This window comes from Rhinolophus sinicus, chromosome 1 (assembly GCF_057876585.1).
Source record: "Rhinolophus sinicus isolate RSI-liver-muscle chromosome 1, RSI-T2T, whole genome shotgun sequence".
NCBI classification, from domain to species: Eukaryota; Metazoa; Chordata; class Mammalia; order Chiroptera; family Rhinolophidae; genus Rhinolophus; species Rhinolophus sinicus.
Window position 1 is genome coordinate 48,272,375 of NC_142501.1, and position 22,605 is coordinate 48,294,979.

At 35.8% G+C, this 22,605-nt stretch overlaps 1 protein-coding gene across 3 annotated transcripts in view; it reads right to left on the minus strand.

The window, feature by feature from the left end:
- Nucleotides 1-22,605, minus strand: part of ADAMTS20 (ADAM metallopeptidase with thrombospondin type 1 motif 20) — a 151,788-nt gene that overhangs the window by 109,101 nt on the left and 20,082 nt on the right. For all 3 annotated transcript variants that reach the window (XM_088798904.1, XM_088798905.1, XM_019748447.3), the window contains exon 4: nt 1,647-1,894. In XM_088798904.1, the coding sequence (XP_088655030.1) occupies nt 1,647-1,894 (248 nt within the window). The remainder of the gene's footprint in view (nt 1-1,646; nt 1,895-22,605) is intronic.

The window sequence follows — 22,605 nt, forward strand, 5'->3', positions numbered from 1 at the left end:
CTTTACTCCCACTAGTCAGTATTTCCAAAGCACTGATACCAGAGTTATGTATCATTTAACATACTTCAAAATCTAGTATTTTCTTCACTCTCTCTCTACCCGCCTCCCCAACTTTCTTAATATCATTTCTTTTAACCACTGAAAACTGCAAAGTTTATCCCACAGTGTTTCACATAATTGATGCAATTTCCTACATATTGACATCCTCCATGCCTGTGTTCTCATTAAAATTCCTTCATAATGAGCATGCCACACCCACATCTAGATAATTACCTAATTATTAGATGTGGGTAATTAATAATTACCCACATCTAGATAATTACTCAGATTCAGAAGTAAAAAAGTGTTATCGGGCTAAATTTCTATGTATCGCTCTGTTGTCATTTTTAAAATTTAAGTAAACAAAACAAGTGTCTATATTACACAAATTTCAGAAAATCATTTTGGAGCATCTTTTTTTTGTCTATTACAATGTCATGCATTACAAAAAAAGTATTACTTTAATTACCTACCTATTCATTTTTTTTTTCTTTTCAATAGCTATTCATTGAATGTCAGATACTTTGTACCAGACATTATGTTTAGGCAAAAAAGACCATGCATACTTAGCACGTATAAGAATTTAAGATAAAATGTTACGTGTAAGGAAAATAATAGGGTCTTGGATCTTCAAAGTCACAATGAACTTATGTGGGGATTTCTAGCTAAGGAAAATTGCCAGTGGCCTTCAGATATGTCCTGGCCAAGTCTTTTCCACCAAGTGGACCTGAATTCCCTATATGTGAATAAATGTGTTTCAACCATGAACTATGTTCCATTATCCTGAACCTGCATAAATAGGTGACCACATAATTCATCAACTAAACCAGGACACTTCTGAGTATAAAGGGCGAAAGAGGTTTTTAGTTATAGCGGGCCTGAATCCAGGAATGTCCCAGACAGTAGATATGAGTGTATGCACATATGTACGTGTGTGTATGTGTGTGTATTTATCACACAGAGAGTGTGACCACGAACACAGAACAGGTGCTCTTCACTGGCACTAGAATTCTGTTCTATGGATACTGGTACCACCACTGCTCAGCAGAGATAGAAACATCACATAAGGGACTCATAGCCACTGTGACTTTTATATCACAAATTTGCTAAAGCAGCTCTGTTAGTAACAGCCTATGCTTTTATCCCCATAAATACTTGCATAACTTAAAGTATCATGAGTCCTAATTTCCAATTTGGCCACTGGATCAGTAGTAAAAATAATAGCCCCTCCCCTCTGTGCTAAAACAGGGTCCAGTTTTAAAATTCAGATTTAAAGGACAAAACATCAACACTACTAGGATCTTCCCTGTCACTAGGGGGCAGAAGCCATTCAAGTGATGAAATAAATCATTCAAGCATTTTCTACGACTGGTTTCAGACATTTTTAAGATGTTTTGAAAATTGTCCAAGTAACAGAATTGGATACTTGCTATACATCTAACTAAACTGAATCTCAATGAATTCTTTTTTGCCTTAAAGCTAGATACAATTCGCTTACATCTAGAGTTTCAGGAAACATTTTTTTGTTTGTTTGTTTTAATTAAATGTGAGAGAAATATTATGTCAAACATTATAGGAAATATAAAGAACTTGTTAAGTTTACTTACAATTGACATTAGAGTTAGTACGTAGTGCTGCAAATTCTGTCCATGATGATGAACCATTTTAGCATCAGCTGTAACCATAACTTCCACATATCTTGGATATGACAAAAAACGTTTTTTCCTGGAATGTAATTGACTTCTTTCATTTTCCAGTGATCCATTTTTTGAAGGGTATTCCTTCTTTATATTAAGATCTTCATTAATGTTGCTGTAGTTCTGAAAGTGTACAGTGGTTTTCTTTATTTGACTTTCTGGGGGCAAAAAGAATAGAAGGTGAAATCATTAAATTTTATGACTAAAACTGTGACACAAAATAGTAAAAAATATTTAATACTTACACATCTGCTTCCAGTGTGGAACAAAAGGACACAAAATTATTATTTAAAACAGTGCTATACAGCATTATCATAAGCATCACTATTCGTATTACGATGTTCAGATTTTCATAAGACACTAACAAAACGGTATTAAGTCTTATTTTAACAGCAATGACTATTAACAAACATTAACCACTCAATAGAAAATAAAATCAAGGAGTCCCTATGTTTTTCTCAATAGGTAAGTCTGGCCCTCAATTTACCAATGGCATGCACGTATCATTTCCTAGAGTTTTAGTCCCACTAGAAAGACAGCCAACGTCAACTGAAGGATTCAGATTGACAAAGCCAGAATCGATGGATCTGTGAGGGTTAAAATAATAGAACAAATAAGAACTCCAAACTGGAATGAAGACAAGATGAAGGAAATAACGTAGCACAGGGGAAAAAAGTCTCTAGAACAAAAGAATATATAAATTTCAAATTTAAGATTCAATTCTGGAGGAATTAATCAATAAAAATAAGAAAAAAAATAGCAAATATCAGGATCTTATGGACATTAACAATTATAAGCAACTTTATACAAACAAATTTAGAAGGCATGTGTTCTAGAACATTTCTGAAAAAAATATCTTAATCAAAACTGACCTGTAAAGAATTATAAAGCCTAAATACCTATATAACTTTTAAAAAATTGAATCCCAATCAATTCTTCTCCAAAAAACTCTGTCCTCAGCGATCATCACCAATAAATACCACTAAACATTTAAAGAACACTATTTTTTTAAATACTCCTCTAAGAACTGAAAGAGATGAAATAATCCCAAGCTTGTTCCATGAGGTTTTTAGAAGATACTGTAACAGAATACCTTCATGATATTTGTTTGAGAGAGAGAGAGAGAGAGAGAGAGAGAGAGAGAGAGAGAGAGAGAAAGAGAGAAAGAAAGAAAGAGCAAGAGAGAAAGAGAGAAAGAAAGAGAGGAAGAGAGAAAGAAAGAGAAAGAAAGAGAGAGAAAGAACGAGAGAGAGAAAGAGAGAGAAAGAAAGAAACAAAGAAACAAAGAAAGAAAGAAAGGGATAGGATTCCTTAGGACATGGGAAAAAAAACAAAAAAAACACTAACCATAAAAACTATTCATTTGACGAAATTAAGACCAAATTGTGTTCAACATAAAACACCATTAAGGAGTAGTAGAAGATATTTGCAATATATGTAAAAACAATAAAGGGCTTATATAGAGGTTACATAATTAATCCTTACAAATCAATAAGAAAAAAGACAAATAAAAATAAGGGAGACTTGAATACTTTACAAAAGACAAAAATTAAAAGCAATAAATGTATGAAATAGTGCCAAAAGATTATTGATAATCAGGAAAATGCAAATATAAACAATAAATCATGATTATATACCCACCTAAATGGCTAAAATGAAATATATTGACAAAACAAGGCGTGGTAATATAATGTGGGCACATGAACCTCTCATACACTGCTGGTAACAGTGAAAACTGGCATATTCACTTTGGAAAATTTCAGTGAGGGAGAAGGAAACTGGTATCGATCACATAGCTTAGTGCAAAAGGGATATATATACATATATACATTTATATATGTAGGTATATGTGTGTGTGTCTATATATATACATATATATATATATATATATACATATATATATATATATATATATATATATAAACACATACTTTTAAATCTTAATACCTAAGTGTGCATATATAACTCAAAAATAAGCAAATTACCAAAAGAAAACAGAGATACTCAGCAGAATTTTCAATTTTAGAAGGGGGGCAATGTTTTTTAAAATCAGCAAAGGTAAGGAAATAGGGGGAAAACACAACATTAGAGCATCATTAATATAAGATATAAATAACATTTAACACATATTGTTTATTGTAAGCCAAGTACATTTCTGGTAAATCTATTTGTTTTAACTCATTTAATAGTACCATATGAGATAAGTACTATTGTTAATTCCATTTTATAGATGAGGGATCTACAACACATAGAGATTAAGGAACTCACAAACACAGTTGATCATTGATGGAGCTGAAAAGTGAAAATAAAAGGAACGATGTCAGAGGGATAGTAGATTGGGGTAGGAGGATTATCACTTCGTGATAAATGTGTAACTATTACATTGTTTTGTACACCTGAAACTAATTTCAAACAAAACAAAACACAAAGGTGGGTACAAAACAACTAGCTCAGCAGGATAGCGGGCAGAAAAAACAAAAACAAAAAACAAACAAACGAAAAAAAACTAAATGGGTCACTTATTGTCATAAAGGTGAATGGTTTAAGTTTGCCTACCAAAAAACAAAAGTCTTATAGAAATGGGTTAATAAAATCTAGTCACATATTAATTAATAAGTAGCACATCTGGGATTCGAATCCTGGGGATCTGGTTCCAGACTCAGCGGTTTTAACCACTAAAAGATATTGTTTGACAATGAAGGTTAAAGGGAAAAAAGAAATGGAACCAATATTTAAGAACAAACACAATGTTATCAATATAGATATCAAGAGTTCAATCTCCATAGCAAATGAAGTAATATTCTATAGAACTGTCAAAATAATTTAATTTAGAAGGAAACTAATTTCATACTTGATCCACACAAGACAGTATGAATCTTGTCACTTTAAATAAAAGTGATAAAAGTTAAATGTAACATTTTTATGTAGTTTAAAAGCAAAAATAAAAATATATACTTTTACCAATACATATGGATACAATAAACTATATAAGAAGAAAGCAAGGCGATGACAAATGGATTTAGAATGGTTGCCTGAGGTGAGGGGAGGCAGGTGGACAAAATGGAAGGGCAGTTAGGAGAATTATGTGGTTGCATATGGGTTGTTGTCCAAGTCCTACAGTTCATATCTTTCCTATTGGTTCATATTCATGACAAATATTACTAACAATATAAAAGTAGTAACATACAAAACTAATTGCTATTAAAACACTATGACACCTCTCATTCCTATCAACTGCTATTGTTTCAGTATTGTTAGCTAAAGCAGTAAGACATCAAAATGAAATATACACTATGAATTATTAGAAAGTTTTTTCATTCCTTTGATCTGATTTTGAAGATGAATGGCTTTTTTTTTTCCTACTATGAGTACACCCTAAGAAACTTTTGAAACTTTATTCACAGGGCTGGAGAACAAAAAGCATGCATATTAAAAAACAAAAAAACAGGTCAGCCTAGTGGTTTGAAAGCACCAACCAATTTCACCTCATGCAATCACTGAAGGCATGATGAATGATTTCAGAAGATGTGTTAGACTGTTGCACAAAATGCATTTGTTGCCTAATCTTTCTGCCAGTACTAAAATATATTTCAAGTATTTTATTGTGATTACTTTCTAAAGCCTTACACTTACCATCATTGCTCAGATAATAATTGGTCTTCATTCATTTTTTTTTAAAACTACAGGTTCTATGGAATAAATATGCTAGAACAGCATTCCACAGCTACACATAGGATATTAGTAGAAGCTAAATGAGAAAGAATATCATGGTCAAATAAGCAAATACTAAATTAGACAATGTTAAACAAATGTCTTTTCTGCTAGACTTCTTTGGTAAGAAATCTACATAAGTTTATTAATCAATGTCAGTCCAATAAATTTAATGAAAAATAAAAATACTATCTGTCACTCACTATTTTAGAATACGCTTTCTATGAAAAAACAAATAGTGAAGGTTCTGTGGCCTACTAGACTTGAAAGATGCTACATATTATAGATCATTCCTTGATGAATGGCTTTTATAATTAAAAACATCCAAGAGATTCAATTTAAAACTTCTTAAACTAACAATCCTTGACACAGGAATAACTGATAATGGAATGCTATGCAGTTATTGAAAAAAATGAATTAGGTCTATGTGTTTCGATACAGAAAAATGTCCATGACGTTTTCAAATAAAAAACATAAGTGGCATTGTAATATGTATAGCATGATCCTATTTTTATAAAAACTTTCACAAAGTATACAAATATATATTCATAAAAATGTATATGAGCCAAAAAGGTATGGAAATATTCACTTAACATTGGCTGTATTAAACAGGTGTAACTGAACAGTGGGATAGGAAAACTATCAAACTCTTTAACATCTCAGGACCTTTTAAATCATCACAATTTAATTATTGTACTACTATAATTTTTTAAATTACAGTATTTTTTTAAACGCCTCTATAACTATTTTATAGGCTAACCAGTTGATCTCATTACCTTTTTCTGATATTTATACTTAAGAAGTGTAACCCATGATGATAAAGTGACCTTTCCAAATACCCTAAATAAATGGGCATTATTCAAAGCCTATTTGCCAATTCAATTACATCATTTCTATGCAATGCTTGTCTTTCTATTTATGTTCCATCAAGTCAAATGCTAAAATGATGTCTTGTCCTTTGTTAATAACAAGAGTATTATAACCTAAAACTAATTTAGAACAAACCAAACTGTCAAATCACGAACATCATGCCACAACGATGACCACTAGAACATAAAATACTGAAAATTACATTAGTGACTATCACCCTTATAATAGCATAGTGCATTGTAGAATGCAAGGAGATTGTTAAAAGTTAATCCATAAAAAATATGAACTTAAAAAGTTTTTAAATAATAATGTAATTAGAAACATAATTCTACTTGAATGTCTCACATCTGGGGGAAAAAAGTCCTCTGACCAATTTTTTAAAACATCTGATCAATGTAATTTAAAAATGGACCTGCATTTATTTAAAATAGAAAAGTTTTAAAAAGGAAAGAAACTGGACACTTCAGTTATCTTAGTTTGGGGAATCTGTGTTCCGCTACATATGGAATTCAATGTATTATGAAGTTCAGCTGACAATCTTTTTACAGCAAGACTCATGATAATGAGGGCAGTATGTTTGAGATCCTTATCTCGTGGTAGATGGACTCTTTGATGAACATGGATCTGGCATGTCACCATTAGCATGAGACAGCTACCAGCCACTCTCCTAGACCAGGACTGTGGTTAGCCTGCTTGAACAAATTTCTTTAAGCTAGTGTAGGATCGTGTGCTAACTTTAAATAGTTACAATCCATGAAATAACGTTCCTAATTGTATTCTATCAGAGTGGTACCCTGAAACGTGGCCTTAATTCTCCATCAGTAGCCTGGAACTGAGCTAGAATCTAACATTAAAATGGAATACACTACAAATTGAACTAGCTCTATGCTTCTGGCTTAATGACTTGATGACAATATTAATAGTTAATATAACTGATTGCTTAGTTTAGGTGTAAGCAATCTATTCAAGTTTTCCTGCATCCCTTCATTCACTTCTCACCATTGTGGGAAGAAAGAATCATTAACATATCTACTGTATAGATGGAGAAAAATTAAAAAAAAAAAAAAAAGAGGAATGTGTTTTGTCAAAAAAAATTGTAAGATTAAAAACCTATCATTCTACTTGAATATCCGACTAGCACCTCATATACAAAACTGTATATTTTGTATACAAAATATTCAAAACTGAATCCATCATTTTCTTCTCCTAGTCCCAGTTTCTATTAATATGAATAACCTCCTGGCATCTGTAACTCCCACTAAACTGCGCATTACCATTGGGTTCTTCTTTATCCTTCCTTCTCTCTTTGTATCTATTCACCAAATTTTGCCATTTCTCCTTCAAAATGCTCCTTGTATTGAGCCTGTTGTGAACTATTTCCTTGCCTCTGAACTCATTCAGGTCTTTCTCACCTTGGAACATTAGAACTCTGAATGCCAGATTAGACAGAGTCTCCCAAATGGCCCCACCATCTTCCATCGCTTATCCCTCCCATTCATCCTTTTTTTATGTCCAAAATGATTCGATGTTAGGAAAACCCCTTTTATCTCAGCCTTATTCAAGAAATCTCCATGGATCCTCGCTGCCCACACAATAAAGTACAAGCCCCTGCCCACCAGCCTCGCTAAACACACCTCATCATCACCACCACCATCAAGCTATGAACTCTCTAAAGACTGAGAACACTGTTGGGCAATGTATTCTGCCCTGGTAAGTGCTCGGTACATATTCATGAAAAGAAGCAAAAAGGATGAAGAGGAAGAAAGGAAGGATGGTGGAAAGTTGGGAAGGAGATGGAAAAAAAGAAGACAGAGAGGGGTGAGATGGAAGAAAGGAATATACTGAGGAACCAGACAAAAGAAGGTTTATCAGACCAGAACTTCAAAGTAAGTGTAACTCTAATTGCAATGTACAAAAGTAGCAATTCAAAGGTGAAGAGGTTGCCTTTGACTTTTCTAATATCAAGCACAACATTTACTCAGGTTTCTGTACAGAGACTGGAATGGATACTAACGCTCTGTATTTGACCAGATGAGGAAACAAATTTCATACTTGTCCAATAGCACGTAACTACCTATTCTAAATATGAGGGGGTAAAATTAAATGAAGCATATTCTAGACCATTGACATTTAAACCACTTGTTAAATGCCCAACGGGACGCCCAGCTCAAAGAATTAGTGTGTTTTGAAATAAAGAGTGACAATATCAGATATATTGTTAAATCTAACTTATGCTTTCTTCTGGTTTAAACCATTTTCTGTATCTACTATATGTCCTATTTTGCCAGACTGAGTTTTATTACTAATACTACTATTGACAATGACAAATATAACAGTTAATGAGTGCTTACCATGTACAAAGTACCGGTATACTTCACCTAAGTTATTTCTTTACTATTAACAACTCTACAAGGTATGTGCTATTATCCTCCTTTTATAAATGAGGAAAGTGAGGAACAGGAAGGCTAAGTAAACTGCCCATGGTCACATAATAAAATACAATTTGGAACCTATTAAGTTTGTTTATTTTTTTTTATTTTTTTATTTTATTTTATTAAATTTATTGGGGTGACAATTGTTAGTAAAATTATATAGATTTCAGGTGTACAATTCTGTATTACATCATCTATAAATCCCATTGTGTGTTCATCACCCAGAGTCAGTTCTCCTTCCATCACCATATATTCGATCTCCCTTACCCTCATCTCCCACCCCCCACCCCCACCCCCACACACAGTAATATTCTATGACCGAAAACCTATGGTCCTCTACGATTTGTCAATATTATTAGAAATCTCAACCACTCTTACGGAATTATGAAACATAGTTTATAAAATACTTTGTAGTTTTATTTCAAAAACATCCACAAGTTAATCATTAGAACCCCACCTATGACTAATAGATGTGCAGAAGATGATGGACTTGCCTGTAGCTGGCTGGAACTTGAATCATCAAAGAATCATTACATCATTTGTCCTCACTGCATCCCTGAATCAGTTGCTATTACAGTGCACATTTTAAAAGACAGACATGTGACAGGTTACATGAAATTTCATCAGTTACCAGCTGAATAAGTGGCATAACAAAGAAATGAATTCAGATTTCCTCAATATCAATTATTACATCTGAATTCCACATCACATGACCCACCTAAAGGTCACATGTGGTAATACATGCAGAATGTTAAGAATTTAGTAGCCAGGATCATAATAGAAAGTGCTGCCTCCTACAAAACTAAAAGAGGACCTAGCTAGTAATATTTATGAAAATATGGGTCTACTCCTTCTTGTATTACAGAAATATAGAGCTGAGCCAAGATTTGGATATAATGCATTTAGCTCTATCTTGCATAGACTTGAGAAAGATCTGATACCATCCTTTCCCTCTACTGGCTCTGAAAGAAAAAAAAAAAAAAAAGCGGGAACTGAAAACCCCTAAATTACTCCCATTAATCCTACACCCAGCAAGAATTCTAGTTCTCTTTTGTTTGTGTGCTGACAGGGCAAAGGACACACTGGTCAAATATTACAGAGTAAATATCCTTTCTTCTTCCACATTCTCAAGAAGTCAACCTGTGGGGCTTGCTCTAAAGATGTGTAAGACAGATTTTCCTAAGAAGCTGTATCAAGGATTTTTGCATAGATCATGAGTTGCAAACAGGCACACATTCACTCATGAATTCAAAACCTTTAAGATTTCTATTAGTGGGAAGGAATGTGCACTGGCTGTCTCTTTCCAGCTTTTGGTATCCTATCCTCTACACTTGAAGAGTATAGAAGAGAAATTGTGTAGCCCTTTGCATTTTACAAAGTGCTTTCCCACACCTTGTCAGAAATTCTAAGCAAAATGAGACTGAGAACCTCACCAAATAACACAAGTGTCAGAAGTATTTGGATGGACAATTATACATATAACAATGTGATACTCTGACTACTACTCTACTACTTCTTGAGAAGATATGTTTGAAAATCTTACGAGATAAATTTATATCCCAGCATCTAAACATGTAAAGAAAACATAACATATCATTCTTTAAAGAAAAATTGGTTATTCAGAATTCATGGTGAACACTGATGTCTAGTGAGTTTATTTTGCAAGTGTGTGTGTGGCTGCTGAAGTTAGAATAGAGCATAAGGCTATTCAAATAGACAATAGTAGAGAACGCTACCTTATAAATCTTATCTTCCCATTTTCAGGTAAGCCTTCACAGCAATCCATTTCTAAACTAGGTCCACTTACTATGACTTAACAAACATATAACTCCCTTTGTTCTTCAAACTTTTACATGAACTGCTCCTGAGCTAGAAGAGTTCCCATATTATCTGACAATCTGCCTCTTGTATGTGGAATCATCCCCAAAATGCCTCGAGGTAATTTTACATAGTAAGCACTCTAAAATACTTCCCCCAAAATGCCAAATTAGTTCAAAGTGGGGATTTACAAGTATGATAACCTATTTGCTCTATCAACTCAAATATTGGCATAGACTATTTTTCTACACTACTCAGCAACTTGTTGAAATATTAGTATGAGCATCTCCTATTATGTTATTAACTATAATGTCTGTCTTCAATTACCTCTGTCCAGCAGTAATGATGTTCATAAAGTTTGGAACACAGGCTGGGAGCCGCCAAGAACATGGACCATCCTTGTGCAGTTCTCCCCTGCATTTGTACTCATTGTGAGAACAGCCCAGTCTCATGTCTCCATGTTTTTAAATAAGGCTGCTTTTGAATTTGCCATACGGAATCAGATTCTAATTGCAAATAATTAAAATCTTTGCTTCTTCTTCATGAGGAAAGCATCACATGGCTAAGCAGTAGGGAGCCAAAGATTAATATTTACTTCGCTAAGCATTTGCAATTAAGTTGTATTTGTCAGGCCCAACCAAAGAAAAATTGTAAAATGAGTTATATGCTGATTAGTGATCTAATACTTAAGATAGAAAATTTTAATGTATTACTCTCTACAAATACATTGACTGATTTTCACTTCTCTCCTTTACCTGATGAGTAAATCTAAAAGAATATTAAGCGTATAAAACAGAAACAATGATTTTCTTATAGAGCTCATAAACTATGGTCCATCATTTTAATTGTTCCCTTCCAATAGGCCCTCTTCTTCCTTTTTCTTTTCCTATGCAATCAAGGGAAAAAATTACAAACATAGATGCAAAAATTCTAAAGAAAATATGACCAGACCCAGTCTGGTAAGAACACAATGCAGACTGGACATTTGAGAATCAATTATCTGAACAAAGGGGGGGAAATAAATGATCACCTTGGTACACGCAGAGGAAAAATGTTTTCATAAAATTCAACATCCATTCATAATAAAAATTCTTCAACTAGGAATTTAGGGCAACTTCCTTAACCATATAAAAGGTACATAAGGAAAACCAATAGACATTGTATATATGAGAAATGGTTGAAAGCTTTCCTTCTAAATTGGTGATGAGGCAAGGATTTTCATTATTGCCATTGCCATTCAACATTGTTTTATTAATAGAAATCCTAGCCAGTGCAATAAATAAATAAATGAAAGATTGGAAGGGAAGAAATAACTGTCTACATTATTGTTCATGCACAAAATACCAAAATATTAACAGATAAACTATTAGAATACATGAGGAAAGTTGCTGCATATAAGTTAAAAAAAAAAGCTGTGCCTGCTTCCTTCCATGAATACACTGAAATTATAACTAAATTATACAACAATCAACCTGGACAGCCATCTGAAGCCTAGCTGAACAGAAGTTTTACAACAAAGGATATAAAGAATAAGCTACGAGAAGACTGGTAGGAGAGGTGGAGACATGAAATGGGCTGGCCCCAAACTTCTGTGTGGTGGTTGAGAATCAGGGGGTATATCTGGGTCATGGAGGTTCCCCCCAGAGGAGTGAAGGACCACAGCTCCACACCAGGCTCCCCACCCCAGAGTATTGGTGCAGGGAAGAGGAGACCCCACAACATCTGGCCATGAAAAACAGTGGGGATTCTGACCATCTGGGGGGGATGGAAAGCTGCGGGAAACCCAGATATCCTCTTAAAGGGCCTATACACCACTGGCAGGTACTCACCCTGGGCTCTGGCAGAGGGATGGTGACTCGGGGAGTCAGAGGCATAAGGGGGACAGACGGAGATGTGTGCCTTCGATGCAAGGGCTGGAGAACAGTCAGCATTTTCCCTGTGTGTCTTCTTCTTCCAGTGCAGCTGGCAGGTGGGCACCATCTTTCCTGTGTTGAGCTCTTCCCCACAGGGTCAAATCTGAATCTGATTGGTCTGGTGAGCCCCATTGCTCCACCCTGCTGAGTCCCTGAGACCTTCACCCAATCCAAATCCCCTAACACCAGAGGCACTTTCTCAGTGAGCAGCCAGCCCCACTCACATTGCACCCTTTCTTGGAAAACTATTGGAGTCTGTTGGCCCCAGGCAGGCAGAAACTGACCTCTGTGTGCTCTGAGACTTTTCCTGAGTAGCTCCTGGCTCATTACTGGCACCAAACTAGAATCTACATTAACCTGGTGACCATAACTCCTCCTACTCTATGAGACCATGCCTTACCCAACTTGTGTACTGTACAAGGCTTTATCAATGGCTAAACCTTAAGAGAGCTGACAGCAGGCCTCAGGGTGTCCTGACTTTTGAGGAGGTATACCAGTACCCAGTACTAGTGGCAGACATCCTCAGTTCCTAGCATGGCCTCTCCCACGTGCTTCCAAGTTTAGCACAGCCAGCAAACAATTGTGGATCACTTTGTACCTCCTACCAAGTACTCCACAGCTGATCACAGGCAGTGGGTGACCTGACCTGCACTGGAGCTCCTCCCAAGAGGCCCCAAAACCAACATATTTGGAGGTTTGCTTCAGACCACAGCAGAGCACCCAAATACACCCACAAGTAGCACAAATAAAGGGCAGTCTCAACAGGCACCAAAGCCTGCTGGGGAGAATCCAACTCAGTGGGGTAAGCCCCTCACACAGCAGCCAGTAAACTGTGGATGTGGCCAAACCACACAGCCAATCAGTATGAGGGTCAATACCACCCATTGATGTGCCAATGGCAATCAAAGTTCAACTATAATGGGAAGGCACACACAACCCACACAAGGGACACTCCTGGAGCACCCAGAACAGGTGACCAGGGAGACTGTACCAGGGCCCTACAGGACTCCTACTACATAAGGCCACCAGGCCAAGACTGGGAGACATAGCAGACTTACCTAATACATGGAAACAAACACAGAGAAGCTGCCAAAATGAAGTGACAAAGAAATACATACCAACTGAAAGAACAGGAAAGAATTCCAGAAAAAGAACTAAACAAAATGGAGACAAGCAACCTACCAGATACAGAGTTCAAAACAACTGCTTAAGATACTCAAGGAACTTAGTGATAACTTCAACAAAAAGATAGCAAGCATAAAAAAGGACATAAAAACAATAAAAAGAAACAGTCAGAAGTGAAGAATACAATAACCAAAATGAAGAATGCACTAGAAAGAATCACAGCAGACTAGATGAAGCAGAGGACTGAATCACTGATTTGGAAGACAAGGTAGCAGAAAACACCCAGTTGGAACAACGAAAAGAAAAAACAATTTTAAAAAATTAGGATAGTTTAAGAGACCCCTGGGACAACATCAAGCATAACAGCATTCCCATGATAGGAGTACCAGAAGGAAATAGAGAAGGCAAGGGATTAAGAACCTATTTGAAGAAATAATGACTGAAAACATTTCTAACCTGGCAAAGGAAATAGACACACAAGTCCAAGAAGCACAGAGTCCCAAACAGGATGAACCCAAACAGCCCCACACCAAGACACATTATAATTAAAATGGCAAAGGTTAAAAACAAAGAGAATCCTAAAAGCAGCAAGAGAAAGGCAACTAGTAACTTACAAGGGAGCTCCCATAAAATCGTCGGATGATTTCTCAACTGAAATTTTTCAGAGCAGAAGGGATTGGCATGAAATATTCAATGTGACGAAAAGCAGGACCTACAACCAAGGGTACTCTACCCAGCAAAGCTAGTGTTTAACATTGAAGGACAGATAAAGAGCCTCCCAAACAAGAAAAAGCTTAAGGAGTTCATCACCACCAACCACTATTACAAGAAATATTAGAGGGACTTCTTTAAGATGGAAAAAAAAAAAAAGAAAGAAAGAAAGAAAGAAAAAAAATCAAAATTATGAATAATAAAATGTCAATACCGTGTTTCCCTGAAAATAAGACCTAGCCAGCCCATCAGCTCTAATGCGTCTTTTGGAGCAAAAATTAATATAAGAGCCGATCTTATATTATATAAGACCTGGTATTATACTATACCTAGTCTTATGCTATATTAAAATAAGACTGGATCTTACATTAATTTTTATTCCAAAAGATGCATTAGAGCTGATAGTCTGGCTAGGTCTTATTTTTGGGGAAACACAGTAGCTACATATCTATCAACAATTACTTTCAGTGTAAATGAATTAAATGCTCCAATCAAAAGACATAAGAGAGCTGAATAGATAAGAAAACAAAACCTTTACATATGCTGCCTACACAAGACTCACATCAGATTGAAATACACACACAGAAAGTAAAGGGATGGGAGAAAGATAAAACAAACAGACAAAAAGCTGAGGTTGCAACACTTATACCAGACAAAATAAATTTTGTATTCATAATTTTTCTATTATTTTTCTTACCCCCTTCCAATTTGTTTAATCTTTGGGCCCCACACCTGGATTCATCCATAACTACATGACCTATCCTCCCACTACCACTCTGACTTCATCTCCTGCTACCCTCTCTCCCTCCCTCACCGCACTTGTACTTGTACAGGCTGGTCATGGGACATGTTAAGCAGGCCCAGCACCTTTGTAACTCCAGTGAAAGAGGTACTCAAATATTTTATAAATGAATGAACAAACGGATAAACAAATCCATGTTAGGGCAAGGTTGAGGCCTCACATCCTCCAGAGTTATTAATGTGGAACAAGAGTCTTAGCAGTCAGCTTTATTCTTCTCTTATTCAATGCCCAACCCTGCCCCAGAATGTAAAGCAGGGATAACCTGTACACAAGTCTTACACCAGTGCACTCTTGTTTTCCTTCTCCTTTCTTCTCCTGGCCAATCATGAGGTGGGAAACAGAAAAAAATAGGCTTTTGATTTAGTGACCCTATACCATAATTTTCTCTGCCCAGTTGAATGCTATGAACTGATTCCTCCAGAGCTAGAAGTGTATAGACAGGAGAGATTATTCAGAAATTTCTTCCATTGTCTTGTTGTACATCAGATCTTGAAAGTTACAACCTAATATTACCTTGACCTTTCTATTTGCACCCTCCCCACCACTAAATTAAAAACAACAACAACTGAGAGGTGGTCATCAGATAATCCCAATGTGCTGGAATATATGCAAAATTATTGAATACCACAGCAGTAGAATCATGAGTTAACTGAAAATTCTGGGCAGTTTTACATTAAGAATAACATTACTGGTTCTCTTTATGGTAAACATAGCCTGTATTTAATCACTAATATCTCAAGTCCTCCATCCATTCTACCCCTCTTTCTCAACACAAAATTTAGCTGTTCACCTATTAATGTCAAAAACATCCCCTTCTTTGTACTTCTCAGTTGCGGGCATCTCCAACACATTTTTTTCAACACCAACATCACAACTGTCCACCCTTTGTTTGTGTTCTCATTTTCTCTATCCAGCCTCCATTCATGTAACTTCTCACAGCAGTCCCCAGTTTCTCTGTGGGTACCTATCTTCATCCATTCTTATAGCTCTGGTTCTCTGGTTGCATTGACCTGACCCCATGAGTAGGGTGGGTCTGGCTGATTACAGCTTTGCCTCCAAAAAGAGCAATTAGCTCAGGCCAAACAAAACAGTCATCAGATCCTATTCCAGGACCTTACTTTGAACTACTGGGGGAGATGACTCCAGTACCTACTGGACTGGCATCAAGTTAAACCCAAATCCTTTAACAGGGCTTAGCAGAGACCTTCCTTAGTTTGCTCCTGCTTACCTTTCCAGCATCACATCATGTTGCCATCTCCTGGCATCCCACACTTTTTCTTAAGCACTTTTAGTACCCTCAGTAGTTCAAGCACTGTCCCATCTCCAGGTGTTCGCACATACTGTTGCTTTCATCTGGAATACTTCTTACCCTCTCCCTTTCCCTAACTCCTACTCATCTTTTGGGTCTCAGGTAATGAGTTATTTTCTCAAGTAAGCCTTCTCTGACTCCCACATTGAGCTAGATTTTCCAATGAGGCCCCAAATCATCTTCTCAATGAACCTCGTCTTACACACCTGTCTGTGAGCAAAAAAGTTATTTTGGCACTAACAATTTAACTACTTATACAGCAGTTGTAGCCATACCATAGTATTAGTTGCTGTAAAGGATGTGAAAAATGAAACAAAACATAACCTGCTACTTTAAGGAACAAACACAAAGTCTTAAAACTAATAGGTGGGATAGCAGAGGCATATAACAAATTTAAAAACAATGCAAGAGTGTAGATTATGTGCAGAATAAACAGTATTGCCCCAAAGACTATGTGAGATAGTCTATGGCCAGTGATTCTTAAGCCCACACTCTTAATTTGATAAAATTATGAGCAGGTACATTAACCACAGGAGAACGAATAAGAGGCTAACTAAAACAAAAGAATAGCAATCTTCAGTAGAGCAAGAGTCAGTAATAAGGTAAAATTAGTAAAACAGCTAAAAACTAATGATTCCACATTTTTATCTGTATAAGCGAAGAACACCTTAAGAATCTAAATACACTCATTTAGAGCAAAGGAATTTTTATTTTTAATTTGAGGATACATATCTCACTGTGGAAGGAAAAGAGTAAGGAGAAATTTCTTAAAGGATAAGTGACTTAAGAGTATGAAACAAGTCAAAGGAAATACAAGGTGATAGATCACTGAAGAGCGAGTCCTTTTATAAGAAAGGGTAAATGGAGATTATTGAATTCTAGCAGTGGAGGTTTACATTGCTGTCTAGTAAAAATCATAGGAACTTTACCAGGTCGCAAAGTGACTAAAAACCCTACATAAGAATTTCAAAACCGGAAGTGGACCAATAGCAAGCAAAGACAGAAAAATTCTTAAAGGCGGTAGAACAGAAAAACAGATGCACGGTATATTTCAAAGAAGAGATAATAGTCTCAATCCTTCCTCAACAGTAGACTTGATGAACGCAAGTAGATTCTATTATACCTCAAGATTTATAATTCTCTCCTATTTATTTCCAAGCTAGCACAAAGGAAACAAACAAAAATCCTTGCCTTCAAAACTTGAAAAAAATGAACCGTTTCTACCTGCAAAACATTCTCCAGTTTTGACGTAGTGTGAAATACATAATCCTGGTATAAAGAAGACTTTTAAAAACTTAATTCTTTAGAGTAGACAGGTACTCCTTCCTAGAAGAAATATTGTTATCACACCTAAAATGTAAGGCATTTAAAAAAGTTACCTTCCCTTTTACATCTTTTCAAAATATACCTGATTGGATAAACATACCCTCTGGTTCCTGGCATTTTGGCTCCCTTCTTCATTTACCCATTTCACATAATTCATTCAATGTGGGAATCATCAACCTCATAAACAAAACTAGATAATAAAACTTCACAAATAAGACTTCAAAGCTCTGGGACATTGCCCACGGACAAAATGACAACACAAAGCAAGTATCACATATGGAAGATTGTTTTTTCTCATTGTAATGCATTATTAAATACATTTACATTTCACTATTACAGCAAACAGAGCACATCTGGTAAAAACAGGTTGGCTAATAAGATAACACAGTCTGCATGGAACAAACAACTGTCACAACACCACTAGGTTTCTTCCCCTCACAGAAAATATTTGTAAGTTGATGGTGACTGCTTCACAGACTTATTCTAACAATCAGTGAGATATGACTATGAAGCGTGTTTTTTAAAAAGTACAGAGCTTTTCACAATATTTGTATGTATGAGGTAGTTCTAATACCATATGATTTACAATCTCAAAATCTAATAGGTCAAATTTCACAGTTTAGTATTTTTCTTTGGTTTGGGACAAAATTTAACAAGAACATTACTAATACAATACGACTGAAAAGTAGCTACTTAAGAAAAACTGCTTTCATGCTCTTCAAAATACTGATTAACAAATAAAGCAAAAGGGGACAACTTCAGTAGATGAGGTAAATTTGTTATTCAAATTTAAAGCAATCTTCTCTACTTAATAGAGTAGGGTTTTTTTCAAAAAATAATATTTCTTAAATTTCCATTATAGCAGTTGCTTGAATTAGACAAATTTGGACACCAAAATAAAAAGACTTCTGGGTGGGATGGGCAGAACGGATGAAGAGGGAGGTGGAGGAGAGAAAATGGCTTTAGAGTCGATGTGCTGAATCTAGGTTGCCCCTAGGAAATCCAAGAAAACATGAGCATCAAACAGTCATAGACCTGAGATGTCATCTTAAAATAAGGTGAAGTTAAAACATTTTTAAAATTATGTATCAGTTAAATTAGTAGTTAAAGTTAGGAAAGTAGAAAAAATAAATCAAATAAACTATTAAAAAAATGGTGTAAAATGGTGACCAAGAAAAACACTTTTAAAAAATACTTACAAGATAGGAAAGCAATAACAACCACCAGGAAGAGAAATTGGAGAAATGGTAAGAAAAGAAAAGGAAGAAAAGCAGCAAAGTATGTCAGAGAAGCCGAAGGAAGATGAAAATTCAATTGGGTGGAGTTGGTCAATGGTGAGAAATGTTCCCCCAAAATGAAGTAACATTGAGACAGAGATTATTGCTTTTGGCAAGTGGGTCATAAGTGATCTTTGACAGAGTAATTTTAGTAAAGGATGGATAGAAGGGTGAGATCTCTAGAGACATTTCTATACATATTTAGAAGCTTGAGCTACCTCTTGAAAACACCATTAACAAGTTATTAGTTAAGAATATTGGCCACAGCCATGGCCATAGTTATAATCCTCTGTCTCTAGATTAATTGATGGCACCTCATTCTTTGCCCACAAATTTATAAAATGTTTTAAGCAACAAGGACCTAGAAATCATTTAGTGAGAGACTGCAAATCAGTAACTAATGAGTCAAATTTCAGCTTTTATGTTGTTCCCACATTTTCAACTTCTCTATAAAATACAAAAGATCTGCTAATACTGATCTCACATTCCCAATTCACCTTTTGCAAGAAGTATATACTCATATTCCATTGCCCTGTGGATACCTCAATATCCTACTGATACCTCACTTCACTCACTTCTGGTAACTTCCTGGTCCCTGTAGCTGTGAGGTATCGAAGTTAGAAACCCCTAAAGTTGACATTTATATAGGAAACATTAAATTCATTAAGTATTTACTACCTACTCTAGGTTAAAACACAGAGCGGTTAAGATCTCAAAATCAGTTAGTAGCAGAGACAGAAGTAGAACTCTTCCCTGACTTCCAGCTTCCTAAGTGAACTGTGGCCTCTGCTGACACTAAAGACAACGGGATTTTCCAAAAACAAATGCTGATTAAATCATCATATTTAAAGAAAAGAAAATAATTTGTATATAAATACCATTTTACTAAACAGGTAGTTCTTATGCATTCACAGAAATGTTATCAAAATGGATTACCCACACATACAAAAAAATCTTTACCCACACACACAAAATACCTGTACCATGCATGTCAAAGTTAAAGGAAAAGCTTTAAGGAAATTATCTTCAATTTACTTCTTTATGTGCACCTTACTTGTTTGACATTTAAATCCTCTGTTAACAAAATAGCTGCTTCCTTTGATTCAGTCTCCCTGGACTTCAGTCTCTTCTCATTCAAATCCAAAACAATCTTTAAAAAATAAAGCTGACAGCTGAGTAATGTAACAGTAAGAGATCATATGATGTCTCTGCTTTAAAACTTCTGTTTCCACAATGCATATGCGATAGCCTACAGAATCCTTCAAGTCCTTTCAGAGCTGCCTGTGTTTTAATCAAGGTAGACAGGAAGCTGCCTTCATAGCCTCCTCTTCCCCTGCTTCCCACAGTCCTTCTCAAAGCAGGACTTTGAAGACACAAATACTATTCCCTCTCATCTACCTGTTCTACCTTGTTCTAGCCTACTTTTATCGAATTTGCAATTGATGATTTGGCATCCAGTAATCACAAGTCCAAACTAACAGCCAAACTTGTTTACATCTCCCCCCACAGCCCGGCTTTCACAGGCACACTAAAATCACCTTACAGCCCCTTCAACCACAAAACACCAATACTTGGGTTTTACTTCCTGCCCAATAGGGGACATCCCCACCTAACAACTTCCCATCACTGTAGTAACAAAGCCTTTTTACCTACGCTCTCCCCTCACTCCTGTCTCCTAACCATGTCAGATGCTTCCCTGTGTGGGCTGGTGTGCAGTGGCATGTCCCCTTCTCTAGGGAACTGATTAAGTAATCAATTCTTCTTTCCAAGGCAGTTATCTCCATGTCTGTCACCTTACCATATTTGACCAAAACAAATCCTGGGTACATTTTTAATACAAGCCCTTCCCCCTCTTTTTTTTTTTTTTTTTTTCCTTAGAAAATGCCAACAAATCCTTTGCAATGGAGAGTAAATGGTTTAACTATCACCTCCCCGGTAAAACCCAGGGCAGTCTGTTTCTCAACCCCTTGAGCTGCATACCACATTGCTCCTAATACAGTTCAGGCAGCCTTGGCTCAGTTTTATAACATTTCTGTTTTTGTGTTCTTTTACACCCACTGAGCTTTGAGAACCTGAATGAAAAGAAAGACTTAAGTCTTATACCTCATACAGTTCTTTACACATATTAGGGACCCAGACTATAAGAATGAAACATTTTTTAAAAAATTATGAGAAGTACAGAAATTCTAAAACTGGCCAACATCATCTAAAACCCATTGAAAGACATTTCATTTTCACTCACATCAAGTCCTCTGTTGCATTGCTCTACAAATGTTCTACACTCCTACCCCAGGACACCGAGATGAGAGGGACAGAGTGGCAGTGGAGGAAAGGGAGCAAGGCAGACCAGGTCCCCTGAGGAACTCAGCCCGGTTCTGATATGCTCTTGGAGGGTAAGCAAGAGCAGAATTATTAAACAGAATCCAGAGAACTGTTTCATTCCTGTCCGTCTTCTCAGGGCTTCCCTCCCCTTGGTTTTACTTTGGTTAGTATGTGTGGGCTGTTTGTTCATTGTGTAGGTTTTTTGTGTGTGCGTGTTTTGCCATTTCCACTGGGTATTACTTAGAATGTGTCTGATGTCTAGCTGGGAGCCTGGCATCCACAACGGCTTGGCTTGGCTACCAAATATAATCATTTGTATGGCCTCAAGGCACAGGGTGAAGTCTGATGTTGAAAAAAAATGGAATCTAATTCATCAAGGCTGAAGCCACAACGAATTGCAACATTTTAGGGTCATACTAAATTAAAACTGTCAGTAGAAATATTTTTTTTAAAAAAATGACTTTCCCTTTTCCACTTAACCCTTTTGGTTCATGTGCTAAATCTCTAGGCCCACCTATTTGACAAATTCTCCTGAATGAAGGTTCACCTTTAGAATATGTAAGATCCTGTAAGTTATTTCTGACATGGGAATTAGGAAAGAAAAAAAAGCCATTGATAACATTTTACTATTAATAAATAGATTCAAAACTCTCCATTTTTATGAACAAAATAATGAGTAGCAGCTAATTACTTAGGCCATTAATTGATTGCCCTTTTTAGTGATTAAAAATATGTATGTTAATGGTACCTAAAAATGGAGGTGGTTCAGGCATTAAAAAGAATGATACTACCTTTAACATTTTAGTAGATAAGTATTGTGGAAAAATACATTGTGATTAAAAGAAAACTATAGCTTGCTATTTGCTTTTTATTTGCAGTTTTTATAACAAATCTTTAGCATACAATTTTGTTTAAACAAAAGGGCCTGGCTTTTCATGAACGATTTTCTTTCTGATAATGAACACTGATTGTGAATGCAAACCCCTGCATATCATTATGTGAAACATTTACGCATTCAGAGTGTCTACTTGGTGGTTTTCTTCTTAAGCTAAACAATTCATTAAACAAGCTGCCCCTGAATGGTAGATCAGAACAAGCATAAGCTGCCTTCTGTAGACGTCTATTGTGAAGCTGGACCCATTTGTGTTTTCTTTGAAGCCATAAAAATGAAACCCTTATGCTCATATTAAAAGCATAAGAAAGGCATCTATTATGTCAATAGATTTAAAACACGGCCTTAGACACAGTGAGAA